This window comes from Leopardus geoffroyi, chromosome D2 (genome assembly GCF_018350155.1).
Source record: "Leopardus geoffroyi isolate Oge1 chromosome D2, O.geoffroyi_Oge1_pat1.0, whole genome shotgun sequence".
NCBI classification, from domain to species: domain Eukaryota; kingdom Metazoa; phylum Chordata; class Mammalia; order Carnivora; family Felidae; genus Leopardus; species Leopardus geoffroyi.
In genome coordinates this window covers 61,491,511-61,506,002 of record NC_059334.1, presented here as the reverse complement: position 1 = coordinate 61,506,002, position 14,492 = coordinate 61,491,511, and the positions used below count along the sequence as shown (strand labels likewise).

At 41.8% G+C, this 14,492-nt stretch overlaps 2 protein-coding genes across 3 annotated transcripts in view; one reads left to right on the top strand and one right to left on the bottom strand.

Moving 5' to 3' along the window:
• ARL3 (ADP ribosylation factor like GTPase 3) overlaps positions 1-14,492 on the top strand; it is a 38,405-nt gene that overhangs the window by 19,122 nt on the left and 4,791 nt on the right. For both annotated transcript variants that reach the window (XM_045438740.1, XM_045438739.1), the window contains exons 4-5: positions 8,330-8,380; positions 9,953-10,138. In XM_045438740.1, coding sequence (XP_045294696.1) covers positions 8,330-8,380; positions 9,953-10,138 — 237 coding nt within the window. The remainder of the gene's footprint in view (positions 1-8,329; positions 8,381-9,952; positions 10,139-14,492) is intronic.
• The window catches only part of SFXN2 (sideroflexin 2), a 60,540-nt gene that overhangs the window by 43,633 nt on the left and 2,415 nt on the right, over positions 1-14,492 (bottom strand). The window lies entirely within an intron of this gene.

The window sequence follows — 14,492 nt, the reverse complement described above, 5'->3', positions numbered from 1 at the left end:
GCCTGGGTGGTTCTTTCATTAAGCATCTGACTTCAGCCCAGGTCATGATCTCACAGTTCGTGAGTTTGAGTCCCACATGGGGTGATCTCGAGCCCTGCTTCGGGTGAATATGAACCCCACTTTAGGTGAGCCCCACTTCTTTCTCTCTCACCCCCTCCTGAGATTCTCTCTCTACCCCTTGCTCACTTGTGCCCTCTTTCTCTCTCTCTCTAAAAAAAGAAAAGAAAGAGAAGAAAAGAAAAGAAAAAAGAAAGACACTGTTAAGAAAATGAAGAGACAAGCCACAGGCTAAGGGAAAATATTTGTAAAGCACATATCTGATAAAGTACTTATATCTAAAATACAAAAAGAACTCTTAAAACTCAACAATAAGAAAACAAACAACCGAATTAAAAATGGGCAAAAGATCTGAACAGACACCTCACCATGGAAGATACACAGATAAGCATATGAAAAGATGTTCAACATCTTAGGGACCTGAAAATTAAAACGTTGAAATGCCACTACATATCTACTAGAATGGCTAAAATCCAAAAAACTGACAATACCAAATGCTGACAAGGATGAAGGAAGTCCTATTCATTGCTGGCAGGAATGCAAAATGGTATAACCACTTTGGAAGACAGTTTGCAGTTTCTTACAAAGCTAAATATAGTCTTACCAAACTCTGTGATCCAGCAGTCACTCTTCAAGGAATCTAACTAATTAGATGAAAACTTATATCCACACAAAATCTGGCACATGAATACTTATTTATTACTTTATTCATAATTACCAAAAATTGGAAGCAACTGAGATGTCCTGCGGTAGGTGAATGAATAAACAAACTGTGGTACATCTATATAATAGGATGCTATTTCTTGATAAAAAGAAATGAAAAAATATTTATTTAAAAAAATTTTTGATAACCTATCAAGCCACAAAAAGACATGGAGGAAATTTAAACGCATACTGCTAAGTGAAAGTCAATCTGAAAAAGATACATACTATTTTCAACGATATGACATTTTTTAAAAGGCAAACTATAGAAATTAGTAAAAATCTCTACAAGTAAAAGATTAGTGGTTGCCAACTCCCTGGGTGGGGGAAGGGGGGAGTGGAGGGATGGATGAGTAGGCAACATACAGAGGGTTTTTAGAATAACTATTCTCTATGAAACTGTAAGATGTTTACATGTTATTATGGGTCAGTTGAAACCCATAGAACTTTAAAACAGAGAATGAACCTGATATATCAATATTGGTTCATGAACTGTGACAAATGTGCCGCCACACTAATGCAAGATGTTACTAGGGGAGGCTGGAGGAGGGAGTTGAGGTGAGGTGGGGTACATGGAACTGTACGTGCCATCTATCCAATACTATAAATAAAAACTGCTTAAAAATTAAAGTGAATCAGTGAAACTGTAGATTCAAGTCAAATCATTTTTTTTTATGTTTGTTTATTTTTGAGAGAGACAGAGCATGAGCAGGGGAGGGGCAGAGAGAGAGGGAGACACAAATCCGAAACAGGCTCCAGGCTGTGAGCTGTCAGCACAGAGCCAGATGTGGGGCTTGAATCCATGAACTGTGATATCATGACCTGAGCTGAAGTTGGACGCTTAACCAACTGAGCCACCCAGGCGCCCCTCAAGTCAAATCACTATGCTGTACACCTTCAACTTGTACAGTGCTCTATGCCAGTTATATCTCAATAAAATTGGTGGTGGGGGGAGCTGTTAGGAAAAAGCAGATGGTTGAGAAAAATAGCAGTTCAGTTTGTTCATCTGCTAGATTAGGTACTTTGAAAGAAATACCCAAATAAGAGCAATATATAAGGACATTAATGACCGTGAGGCTCCATAAGGAGGCCCCTAAAACTTTCTGCTCCACAGATCAGGGTAATTTTAAATCACAAGCTCTAACACCTTGAGGGTAGACTGCAAGGTATTTGTAACATGACCCAGGATTCCACACTTCTTATTAGCCGAGAGTGCCCAGGAATTATCGTACAATCCAGTAAAAGTCAGTTCAGAGCTGCCCCAGAGGAGCTTTCTCCAGCCACCTTAGACTGCTAATTCCAGACAGTGTTTTGGATTCCGAGTTAACCTTTCATTATTTTCCAGTGCTGTTTGAGATTAAACAAGTCTGGGGGAGCAGCTGAGTCCCCAGGGTTAGAGTCTAAGGCCGGTGACTCAGCCCTGTCTGCCAGTTTCATAAGCAGTTTGGAGTGGCAGTGGTTGATGGGTTATATTAGTTTGTCTGTATTTAATAGTTATTCATTGTTAGTTGAAAAGACCTATTACCCTAGCCTCCATACTGCCTAGAAGAGCAGGGTTGAAGCTTGACACATTTAGTTGCCTGGTTAATTCTTTTATCTCTAGAGTGCAATAAGAAATTCTTACTTTGGAGCAGGTGTCTGACAAACTGATCCAGACTACCTCCTATTGTTATGTAGCCTGTGAGCAAAGAATGTTTTTTACATTTTTATTTTTTATTTTTATTTTATTTTTTATTTTTTTTCTAACGTTTATTCATTTTTTTTTTAATTTTTTTTTTCAACGTTTATTTATTTTTGGGACAGAGAGAGACAGAGTATGAACGGGGGAGGGGCAGAGAGAGAGGGAGACACAGAATCGGAAACAGGCTCCAGGCTCTGAGCCATCAACCCAGAGCCTGACGCGGGGCTCGAACTCACGGACCGCGAGATCGTGACCTGGCTGAAGTCGGACGCTTAACCGACTGCGCCACCCAGGCGCCCCGTAACGTTTATTCATTTTTGAGAGACAGAGAGAGAGAGAGCATGAGCGGGGAAGGGGCAGAGAGAGAGGGAGACACAGAATCTGAAGCAGGCTCCAGGCTTCTGAGCCATCAGCACAGAGCCCGACGCAGGGCTCAAACTCACAAACCATGAGACCATGACCTGAGCCGAAGTCAGACGCTCAACCGACTGAGCCACCTAGGCGCCCCGGTTTTTACATCTTTAAATGGTTGGGGGAAAAAATTGAAAAAAGAAGATTTCACAACACGTGAAAATAATATGAAATTTCAAGTTCAGTGTCCACAAATAAAGTACTATTGGGACACAACCACGTCCACTTGTTTAGATTTTTTTATGGTTGCTTCTACACTACAATAACAAAGTTCAGTACTTATGAAAGAGATTGTATAGGCCACAAAGCCTAAAATATTTACCACCTGACTCCTTGTAGGAAAAGATTGACAAACCCCACTTTTAAACATTCATTGGTTCTCTAGAGGTTTGAAAGAGTCAGGGAAACTCCTAAAAATGCCGGTTATTCTCAGGGAAAATGATATTGACAACAGCTGACTTCAGCTTTAATAATTTAGGGAGAGTGACTGGGAAACAAAACTTGAGGGATCATAAAAGGGAGGGGATAGAAAGTCTTCCATTTCTCTTGGGCCAGAAAATAACAGCTTTTTGACAGATTAGAAAATACACAAATTTTTTCAGATATGGTACTATTACTACTAAACTCCATTTACTTTATTACCGGTTTTTTGTTCAAATGTAACAATATAAACAAAGCAAGTGTCATCATTTCCATATCCAGAGTAGAGGCATCAAGTGAGATGGATCTCAAACGGTCTCTTGCATTATTTCCATGATATCACTCACACCTGAGCATCAAGCATACTACTAGAGCACAAATCATCAAAAACCACGTTACCCAAAAACCTTACTTGTCAATTTCAGCTTCCTCTTAGACTTTTGCTGGAGCTAACATAAAAATCCCACTCGTTAATGTCATCTCTCTTCATCTCTGCTTGCCCCTCTTGAGAAATACTTAGGACCAGTAAAATGGCCAAGAGGTGGCAGCAGGAGGGAGGAGGACCAGAAGCAAGAGGAGAAACAAAGAGCTTCTCCCTTCCCATGCTAGATAACTAACTAGTCTCTGGATAGAGTTGGTTGACCTTCCATCAAGAAAAAATCTTTTTCTCTAGCTCTTCCTCCCACAACCAAATAAAAAATTCCAAACAATTGCCAAAGAAGATATGAATTGGCCTTGCTTTACCTAAAGCATCATTCTGAGTACCATGATACCAGTAACTTGATTTTAGAATAGCTTTATGAAACTTGACTTTTGAAGGTTTTAAGATCAGTCAGGAGCACTATAAACATTTAACTTTCCCTGATACTTTCAGAGTATTTTTTTTTTTAGTAGTAGTTTGTTTTGGGATTAAAAACTTTCTTTTTTTTTTTAAGGTTTATTTATTTATTAATGTTTATTTATTTTTAGGAGAGAGAGAGAGAGCATGAGTGGGGGAGGGACAGAGAGAGAGGGAGACAGAATCCAAAGCAGGCTCCAGGCTGTGAGCTGTCAGCACAGAGCCGGACACCGGGCTCCAATCCACAAACTATGAGATCATGACCGGAGCTAAAGTTTGACGTTTAACCAACTGAGCCACCCAGGCGCCCCTATTTATTTATTTTGAGAGAGAGAGAGAGAGAGTGTGAGCAGGGGAGGAGCAGAGAGAGAGAGAAAGAGTCCCAGACTCTGAGCTGTCAGCACAGAGCCCCATGCAGGGCTCAATCTCCCAAACCCTGAGATCATGACCTGAAGTGAAACCAAGAGTCATACACTTAACCGACTGAGCCACCCAGGCACCCTTTGGATTAAAAAGTTTCTAAAAACTTTTTTTTTACATGACTAGATTAACAGCTACTTAAAAAAAAAAAAAAAAAAAAAAAAAAAAAGATAGAAGGCTACCCTTATCCTTAGCTATTGACCAGAAGAAAACAGATACTCGCATGAAGACACTGGACAGCACTGGGGAAGGGAGGTGACAGGGAGAACTGCAGAAAAACAAATTTGTGGGATCACCAAAAACTGGCTTGTGCTAATGACTTTTTACTTGGCCCTTTTAATAAATTCAGCAGTTATTTTATAGACTCCAGGAATTACTGTGTAGTAATTTTCAAATTTTTTAAGTTATGTGGGAAACATACTAAATGATAGAATTTATGTGTAGTTGAGTAAAATTTTCCTTTTGAATTTTTTCTTAAGTAATCTCTACCCCTAACGTAGGCCTCAAACTCATGATCCAGAGAGAGATCAGGAGTCACAGACTCCACCAACTGAGCCCACCAGGTGCCTCCTCCTTTTGTATCTTTTTTTTTTTTTTAATTTTTTTTCAACGTTTATTTATTTTTGGGACAGAGAGAGACAGAGCATGAACAGGGGAGGGGCAGAGAGAGAGGGAGACACAGAATCGGAAACAGGCTCCAGGCTCTGAGCCATCAGCCCAGAGCCCGACGCGGGGCTCGAACTCATGGACCGCGAGATCGTGACCTGGCTGAAGTCGGACGCTTAACCGACTGCGCCACCCAGGCGCCCCCTTTTGTATCTTTTAATGAAAATGTTTCCTGTGAAATTTCATGTCAAAGCAATAAATAGCAAGTAATTTAGCAATTTTAAGTTAAAAATGCCTTCTCATTCACCTTCAGACTCTGGTATTTGGTAATCTTTCTTGTGTGTGATTTAAACCACCTTTCCCGTCCTCACTTCTCTCCAACTGCCTGTTTTTCATCATGTCAGACATCAATTTCCTAACTGTGTCTTTGTCTTCTCAGCCTTGTCTCAGCCTCCTCTTTCCACTCTTACCTTCTTACACCCTTTGCTCCCAAGCAGAGTTTTTGCTACTTTATAATTTCTTTCTTGCCCAATGACCTGCTTCCTGCCTTTGGGCAGCCCTCTGAGCCCAAAACCCCCTCCCAGCGATCACCTGACCCCTCTTCCCTCCCTGGCACTGTTGCCTGAGTGAAGACCATCCTAGTCGCCTGTAGACCCCCAACTAACTACAATCAACTCTATATTGAGGTTTACTCTCCCACTGCATTCCTTCTTTCCACATCTATGTTTATACAATGCCTCCTTTTCAAAAACATTTTTTAAATGTTTATTTTTGAGAGAGGGAGAGACAGAGTGTGACTTGGGGGGTGGGAGGGAAGGGGCAGAGAGATGGGGAGACACAGAATCCAAAGCAGGCTCGAACTCAATGAGCCATAAGATCATGACCTGAGCCAAAGTAGGACGCTTAACTGACTGAGCCACCCAGGCGCCCCTTCAACGCCTGCTACTTTAAAAATGCCCACCCCTCCAGGAGAAAAACAAAGCTACCACCATGTTCTACATGCTTACTTATCAGTCAGTATCAAATCTGGGGTATCTGTGGTGTGCGGAAGCCATTAATGCACGTATTGACATTGAGTCAGAGTAATATTAACAACAACAATAAGGCTGCAAAAAAAAAAAAAAACAAAAAAAAAAACCCAAGGCCAAACACATCCATCTTTCATTCTCCTGTGATTCTCCATGAAAGACACATAGGTAGAAACATAGGGTATTCTTCAGAGGAAAGGCTGAAACTTGGCTCCCACTGTAATATTTGGCACTACTCTAAATGAGAGAGCATTAAGCAAAGGAATTTTAATTTTTCTTTCAAAAGAGTGAATTTTCAGAATAGCTCAGAGTTGGACATGCATACAGAAACGCCTGTGTGCATCATGGTGTACCAGTTTATGTAATTGAAGGGAGGTAAAGGTGAGACTTGCAGATTGGTTTTTTTATTGTTGCTTTTTGGTGAATATTCTCTTTTAAAAGAGTGTTTCCATTAATACCATTAGTTTAATAACAATTCTTTTTTAATGTTTTTAAATGTCTATTTTTTTTGAGAGAGAGAGAGAGAGAGAGAGAGAGCAAGCCAGGGAGCGGCAGAGAGAGAGAAGAAGAGAGAGAACCCCAAGCAGGCTCCATGCTGTCAGCACAGAGCCAGACACGGGGCTCAAACTCACAAACCATGAGATCATGACCTGAGCTGAAACCAAGAGTTGGGCGTTTAACTGACTGAGCCACCCAGGCGCTCCCAATAACAATTCTTTTGCAGGGGCACCTGGGTGGCTTAGTCAGTTAAGCACCTGACTCTTGATTCTGGCTCAGGTCATAATCTCCCGGTTCATGAGTTCAAGCCCCGCATCAGACTCTGTGCTGACAGTGTGGAGCCTGCTTGGGGTTCTCTCTCTGCCGCTCCCTATCTCCCTCCCTCAAAAATAAATAAACATCTTTTTAAATAAAAAGATTTGCAAATTTGATAATTTTTAAGATTAGCAACTGGGAAAACATTTGTCATTTAATGAAAAAAAGGCCTACAAAATTATATCTCTAATTTTCTTTTTTTTTTTTTTTAATTTTTTTTTTTTCAACGTTTATTTATTTTTGGGACAGAGAGAGACAGAGCATGAACGGGGGAGGGGCAGAGAGAGAGGGAAACACAGAATCGGAAACAGGCTCCAGGCTCTGAGCCATCAGCCCAGAGCCCGACGCGGGGCTCGAACTCGCAGACCGCGAGATCGTGACCTGGCTGAAGTCGGACGCTTAACCGACTGCGCCACCCAGGCGCCCCGACTAATTTTCTTTTTTAATTATAAGGAATTAGAAGGGAACTTTCATAAGAAATTAAAATAATTAACGTGTTTGGGTTCTAAAACTATAGATGATTTTTCTTTTTTGGTCTTCATTTCCCTTGTTATTATAGGATGTTATTTATGCAATTAATAAAATTCAGTGATGGGAGAAAAAGCTTGGGATTTATCATTTTAACAGAGAATCTTGAGACTTCTCTTACTTCTGGCGAAACCCTTGCTATTTCCAGTACTTGATCTTAACCTCCCGGCAAGCCTAAGAAGGTGGGGATGGAATGGAGATCAGAGGGTCTCCTACCTCAGCACCTGAAGTCAGTGTATAGTTCATACTACAGGATGTCCTTTCAGAGCCATGATGTTCCAGGACTATAGCACTTGTAAATGCCTCAAAACACCATCCCTTTCTGACATTTTGGGAAGCAGAACAGCAGAGTGCTTAAGAGCACCTGTGGACTTTACTGTTGGGTAGGTCCGGGTTTGAATCCCACTCTTGTTGAGTACCAGATAGAACTTGAACAACGAACTTAACTTCTTTGGGCTCATGTTTGTCTTTGCATAAAATGGGAGAATAATGAAACTGATCTCATAGGGTCATAACAAGAATTAACAGGGTAAATCTAAGCAAGAATGTTTAGTGAGTGCACAACACACGTAGCTGTTTTTGTCCTGCTTGGTTCTCCTGACATCTCTTAGCTGGACATATTTTTTGGATACCCCCATTTAATCAATCAATTAATTTGTTAGTTTACTTTGCATGCATAGATGAGGTAAGAGTTTTCAGTTCAGTTTCTGTATGCTGCGCTAATGAGAAATCTACTGACTGGGGATTCTTTGCTCCTTCCGCAGAAAGTGCCCCGTCTTTTTCCATATCTGCTTATTAAAGTAACCTTCTCCTTTTACTTTACAGATATATGTAATTGACAGCGCAGACAGAAAAAGATTTGAAGAGACGGGTCAGGTAAATAATTCTTCTGTTGAGATATTTTTAAAATAACTGGGTATTCATTAATCTACCTTGTAAATATATGAGAGTGAGGAAGGTATTGTTGTTTAACCTTTGAGGTTTAAACAAGGCAGTCTTTCTGGCAAGCAGGCAAAAATACCAGTTGCAAAAAAAAAAAAAAAAAAAAAAAAAAAAAAACAGGAAAAAAAGGTTTCCTATAAGGAAATTACTTGAGAATCCTTTAAACTATTTTTTGGTTACAGCCTTTGAGTTTTAGTCAAATTAAATAAACCAAGATATAAGCAAATGGACCTTACCACCATGCCCAAAAGCTCTTCCAGTGTCTTCCCAGGCCACTGAGAAATGAATCCCGAGGAACAGTTCATTTGTCATTTCTGGGTACAGTTTTCAATACCAACCTAATTGATCCAAGGGTACCTTTGACAAATTTGAGGGGATCTTAGGAAATATGCAAGCCAAGACTAAGCTGCCCTTGCTTCCAAGCCAAGAGTAGATATGCTTTGAACCCAAATATGGCTTCAAATGCAAAGTACATGTCAACATGATTACACGGTGCAATTTGTGAACACAATTTTAAATAGAGAAGCAGCGGGCATAGACCATTTTACCGAGACTGAATATACTGATAAGGAGCAAGAAGAAGAATGACCTCTTTAGAGAATTGTGCAGAGTCCTTGGCCTGTGTCCTAAACTACCACAGTTGGCCTTCCAAAGGTAGTACTCCCCATGTTTATGTTCCTTTTTCCTGAAAATTAGTTTGAGAACTTTCCAGACTCCTGGAGACAACCCCTCTCCTTTCCATACCTTGATGGTTTCTCTGTCATCACTCATGTGAAGCAATGCTAAACATGAGCTTAGGGGTAAAGGGTGTTATAGAATGATCTGCCTCTTGAACCCTCCAGTTCCCTTTGACAGCCTAAGTATCTTAAGTAGCTAAAATGTGAGTTTCATAGGGAAGAGGGGAGTCCTCTTAGGTAAATACATACCCTCTCCTATGCATATTGCAGACAGAATCAGCATACGTGTAGACCCCAACCAGTAACCAAAACATCAGAGATGTTGCCAAATGGATTTTAGGATGTGGGTTTGATGAAGTGCAGTGCACATGCATGCATGTTTTGAAGGTAGAGATTGAGGAAACAGAATTAGTCTATAAAGTCATTGTCATTTTCAGTTTAAAATGTGTGTGTGTGTGTGTGTGCATTGAAAGTCATTTGCAGAAAATAGCCTTGAGTAAATTTTAAATCTCCGTCCACAACCTGTGTTTTCTTTTTAACAGCATTTCTTAAAGTATGATCTCTGAATCCCCTATAGCAGAGCCACCTGGGGAGTGTATTGAAATGCAGATTCCTAGGCCCTACCTCAAACATCCCACAGTCACCTACTCTGGGATGGGCCCAGAAATCTGCCAGGGAATTTTTCCACAGCCTCGAGTTTGAGAACCACTACCCTTGGAAGTTGCTAGTTGATCAGCTTAATACTATTATTTGTTTTCTAATTAGAAGTACCTGGTTAAATATCATCGTTTTCATCCTTCCCTTCCCATCCATTCCCAAAATGATCCAGGAACTAGCTGAATTACTGGAGGAAGAAAAACTAAGTTGTGTGCCAGTGCTCATCTTTGCTAACAAGCAGGATTTGCTCACGGCAGCCCCTGCCTCTGAAATCGCAGAAGGACTGAATCTGCACACCATCCGAGACCGAGTCTGGCAGATCCAGTCCTGCTCAGCTCTCACAGGCGAGGGCGTTCAGGTGAGATTACCAGAAGGCTTGGTTACCTGGCAACGTGGCACCCAACCAGCGTGGTCTGTCTCACTGGTTGGGCTGATCTAGATAGAAAAAGATCTGAAACAAATAGCTTTCGATTAGTAGATGAACCGCTCCAGGATGTGAAGGGCACAGAGGAGTTTGGTTCTTTTTACTTAGCAACCAATCTGATAATCATTAACTGTTCCAGGAAAGCCACAGATAAACCACCCACACACAGGACAGACTACCCCACTGGGTAGGAGGTCAGAACCGAAGACCTTCGGAGATGCTTTCTAACTCTAGGATTCTTTGATGATTGGGTTGGGGGGTTTGTGTTGTGTCTAATATTATGGATGCTAAATAGTTGTGTTCCCGCGGTAACAGCCATCAACAGTACGCACACCAGTTATCCTAGAAGTGTTTTGATTTTTCTGTTGGCTATCTCCACTGCCCGCGGGGTTGGTGTCTCTTTCCTGTTACTTCAGGTTGGTTTCCCGCCGGGAGGCTTCTGCTGACAGAAAGCCCCATCATGCTTTATACTGAGGAACCGTATACCAGAAGAGCAGTCTCCCCCTCATTTGTTATTAATTTAGGGCAGAAAATGGTTGTATCCCAGATACCTGAGAGTCTACATCCTCCAAGAATGATAAACCATTTCAGCTCTGATGCTTCCCACCAGGCAGCCTCAGACCAGTTGACACTCAGGGCTGGAGCCTGGAGCCCCAGCTGGAGCCCCAGCATGTTCCCCATGCCTCATTTTAAACATCTGGTATACCTGCCAGGGAAGTGACACAGTGTTGTGAGAACCAGGCACTACTGCTCTAGGATGCTGTGGGGCTTAACAACATCTGAAGAAATGGTATCTTCTTCCCTCATTGCCATATGGTGTGTGTCATAATAGCATGGCCGGTTTGCTTTTCTCTCAGCTTGGTTTGTTGGGATTTGATTCTCAATTTTTGTCCTGCAGCCTCTCTCCATTTCCCTTCTAATACCCTTTTTCCCTCTCTCCTGAGACATTTGACATTGATTTGTCTTAAAACTGCCTGACTGCTTTTATCTCAAGCAAATAGTCACTTCCAAGAATTATCTCAGTTGTTCCATCTGTTTGCTGCCTTGGATTTTTTCTTTTTGTTACACAAACAGCCAGAGCCTGCTCCCGTGCTTGGCCTCCGGATCTGAGGGCAGACCAGCCAGCACAGGGCAGGCGCCTCCTCCTCCACACTCCTCAATACCTGCACCCTCGGAAACGCTCCGTGCGCGTGCGCGTTACGGGGCTCTCAAGTAGCCAGACATTACCTTCGCTGCGTCCCCAGAATGGATGGCAGAGCTCTGTGGGTCTCTGTGAGTTTTAGGTTTGGGGAGGGGGCAGGTGTGGACTCTTATTTCTGTCCTTCCTTTCTAGACTCTGATTATAAAAGTAATATATTAAAAGTAATTGTTAATCATATACAAGTATATAAAACCAAAAACTGAAAAGTTCTTTACTCTCCCCTAATCCTGCTCAACAAAGGAACTAATCCCACTAATAGTTTTTTCTTCTCAAGTCTCCTCCATAAAATGGCAGTCACATATGTGATTATAGGTCTATCAGGTTTCAAATTAACTGCATTTTTCAGCTTAATTTACAAGCTGGTCCAACAAGTATGCTACAACCCAGGATGGTTTTGATAGGTAAACTTTAATCATTTTATTTAGCTTCTCACTTAGAAAAAGAAACCCAAGTTTTGCCTAAGGCAGTTACCTGGATTGTGCATAAAATGCTATTCAGGAAGCCTGAGGTTATTTTGGGGAGGAGGAGGCCCGGGAAAAGACAGTAGCTTTCTTGTGTTTGCACAAACTACTTCAGGAAGAGGATTCTGCCTCTAAATGGTTTAGAATGCAAATATAGAAAGTAGAGAACAAGGATCCCTGGCTGGCTCAGTTGGTAGAGCATGGGACTCTTGATGAGTTCGAGCCCCACTCTGGGTATAGATTTGAAAAAAAAAAAAAAAAAAGAACATCTTGAGATGGGGACTCTAAAGGTGGGACTGGAGGAAATAAATACATTTTGTGTGCATACGCCTGAGAAAGTGGGAACTGACTGCTCTGTAATCCTCACTGGGCCAGAGTGCCAAAAGGAAGAAAAAGCAAAGCTGGAATTAACAGTGAGTCTCTTGTTTCTTCAACCAGCCTTAGGGATGTCAGAAGGAGGCCTAGAGTTATCTAGAATCAGTATTTAGAGTAGTGGCATTCAAGTCAAGGGTGCTTCTTCAGAGGGGCCTGGAGGTTGGGAGGGAGCCCTCGTCATTGTCTGCCTGGCCTCTGCTCCCCCTCTCCAGTCAGGTGGAGATTACAAGGGTAGAGAGCTCTGTGTTCCTGGCTGTGTCATCACCACTGTAGAAATGGAGTTCCCTTTAAGTCACAGGATCTTTATGCCAAAAAAGACGCAGTGAGCTATTAGACAGAGGGTGGGGGTGGGAGGGGAGGGCTTTAAAATCAACCAGTTTGAATCGAGTGAAATAGTCATGTGTGGTTTGATTTTGTTCAGAAAGTTCTTCTCAGATCAGGACCTTCAGCAACCAGGTTCAAAAGAAATGATATCAAGAGAGATACAACAAAGAACTGTGAACCAAAAAAATAATGATTTTATATGGAGGAGAAATAGTTTGAAGGTCACTTAATTAGTTTAGTAGATAGTACCATGGTGTATAGAATTGGGTAGTTAAGACTGGGATTTCAAGGTTAATGAGATTAGATTATGGTTAATAGAATGATATAAATTTAGAGAATTTAACCATTATTTGAAATGGGTTATTTAATAAAAATGTTAATTAAGAAGGGAATCTGCTGTCTATTGTCCTTTAATGGTAACCTTTGGGGACTGGAGAAAGGTCGGGGAGTTTTCTGTGGAGTTTTCTGTGGAGTCGCTTTTCATTGTGAGGTACTGATTGACCATGTCCCTCCCTCAGGTAATACTTCTGACTCCCGCTCTTGCCCACTCAGCCAGTTTCTTGGTTTTCACTTTAAAAAGAGTCACTTACATGGAATTCTTTTCCTGCATTGCTTAGTTCAAGTGCAAGACTTTAATGATTCTTAACTCATTAAGGCTTTAAGTATTCCTCAAAATGAAAGGCATCACTAGAAAAATGTCCATAAGATCACTTTCAGGCATGGATACTGTGTAATAATTACTAAAATTCCCTAAACTCCTGTTTCCTCCTCCCACTCTACCCTCCCACTTTTCCACTCACTACCCCCTGAAAACTGGTCAGTAATGGGCAAAGCTTGATCAGGCGTTAAATGGGTCAAGTAACATCTGGCACCCCAGCTCTAATGACCCTGAAAGAAATTGTACAGAGGTTTTAAAAAAGACCTGGAATTTCTGTGACAGTTTCAGGTGTTCAAAGATAATGTCCCTATTTACATTGTGCTTGAGTGTATATGTTTAATCTAAATTCATTTGTGAGACCTGCCTCCTCCCAGAAAAGTGACACCCTCAGGTGGGTGAACGGAGGAGCAGCCACAGATCTGAGCTAAACCCTCCGGACTGATGGGGCAGGTGTATCATTTCTCCTTAGCTGAGTAGTTTAGACACGTAATTTGAGATTATGAAAGTTAGTGATTCCTGGGATGGATTTCAGGTTCTTCTTCTACCTGATATTCTGGAGGCAAACATGTGCGGTCTTTACAAGGACAGGCGGTCCACGTGTTGTTCAATAGCTCCTGCTCTGGGTGTGGAAATTGACTTTTGAGGGCTTTGGGAGAGTTCAGAACAAGTCTTTCTTTGCCTGATTGATGGTGATGAGGAGGCCAGGCCATCATGTGATTAAAGCAGGTTTTCATGGGAAACTGTCAAAAGCAGAGCATAGGTAAAGGGCACTAGAAACTGAAGGAGAACATCAATCTTAGAAACTCTGTCCTGCTGAGAGGCGCATAATCCCGAGGAGTGAACAGAAAAGACCCAGTTATGTCAAGTAGTTGAATGCAGAGAGAGGAGAAACTGAAAAATGTCTGGGATGGGAGACCTGCAGCCCCCTCAGCCAGACTGCCTTGCAGACATGGGGGCAGCCTCCCTCTGTGCCCTTGGGGCTCGGCCCTGTCCCAGTGCATGACATCTGGCTCCAGGACTCTCTTCTGTTCCTGGGCGCCTAGAAAATAGTGAACAAAGGATCTGGCTTAGAGCCAGAGGAAGGTAGTGAAGTCAGTCCCTCTTCCACCTGCAAACCTGAATTGGAACCCCAAACCACAGCTCTCCTCTGCTCTTGTACAGTTCCAGGTGTTTGAAGATACTCCCTCTCTAAAACACCAATGTGTATTTAACTAAAATTACACCAGATTTTCATTTCATTTCAGCACAGAGATCAGCAGTTTCAACCTG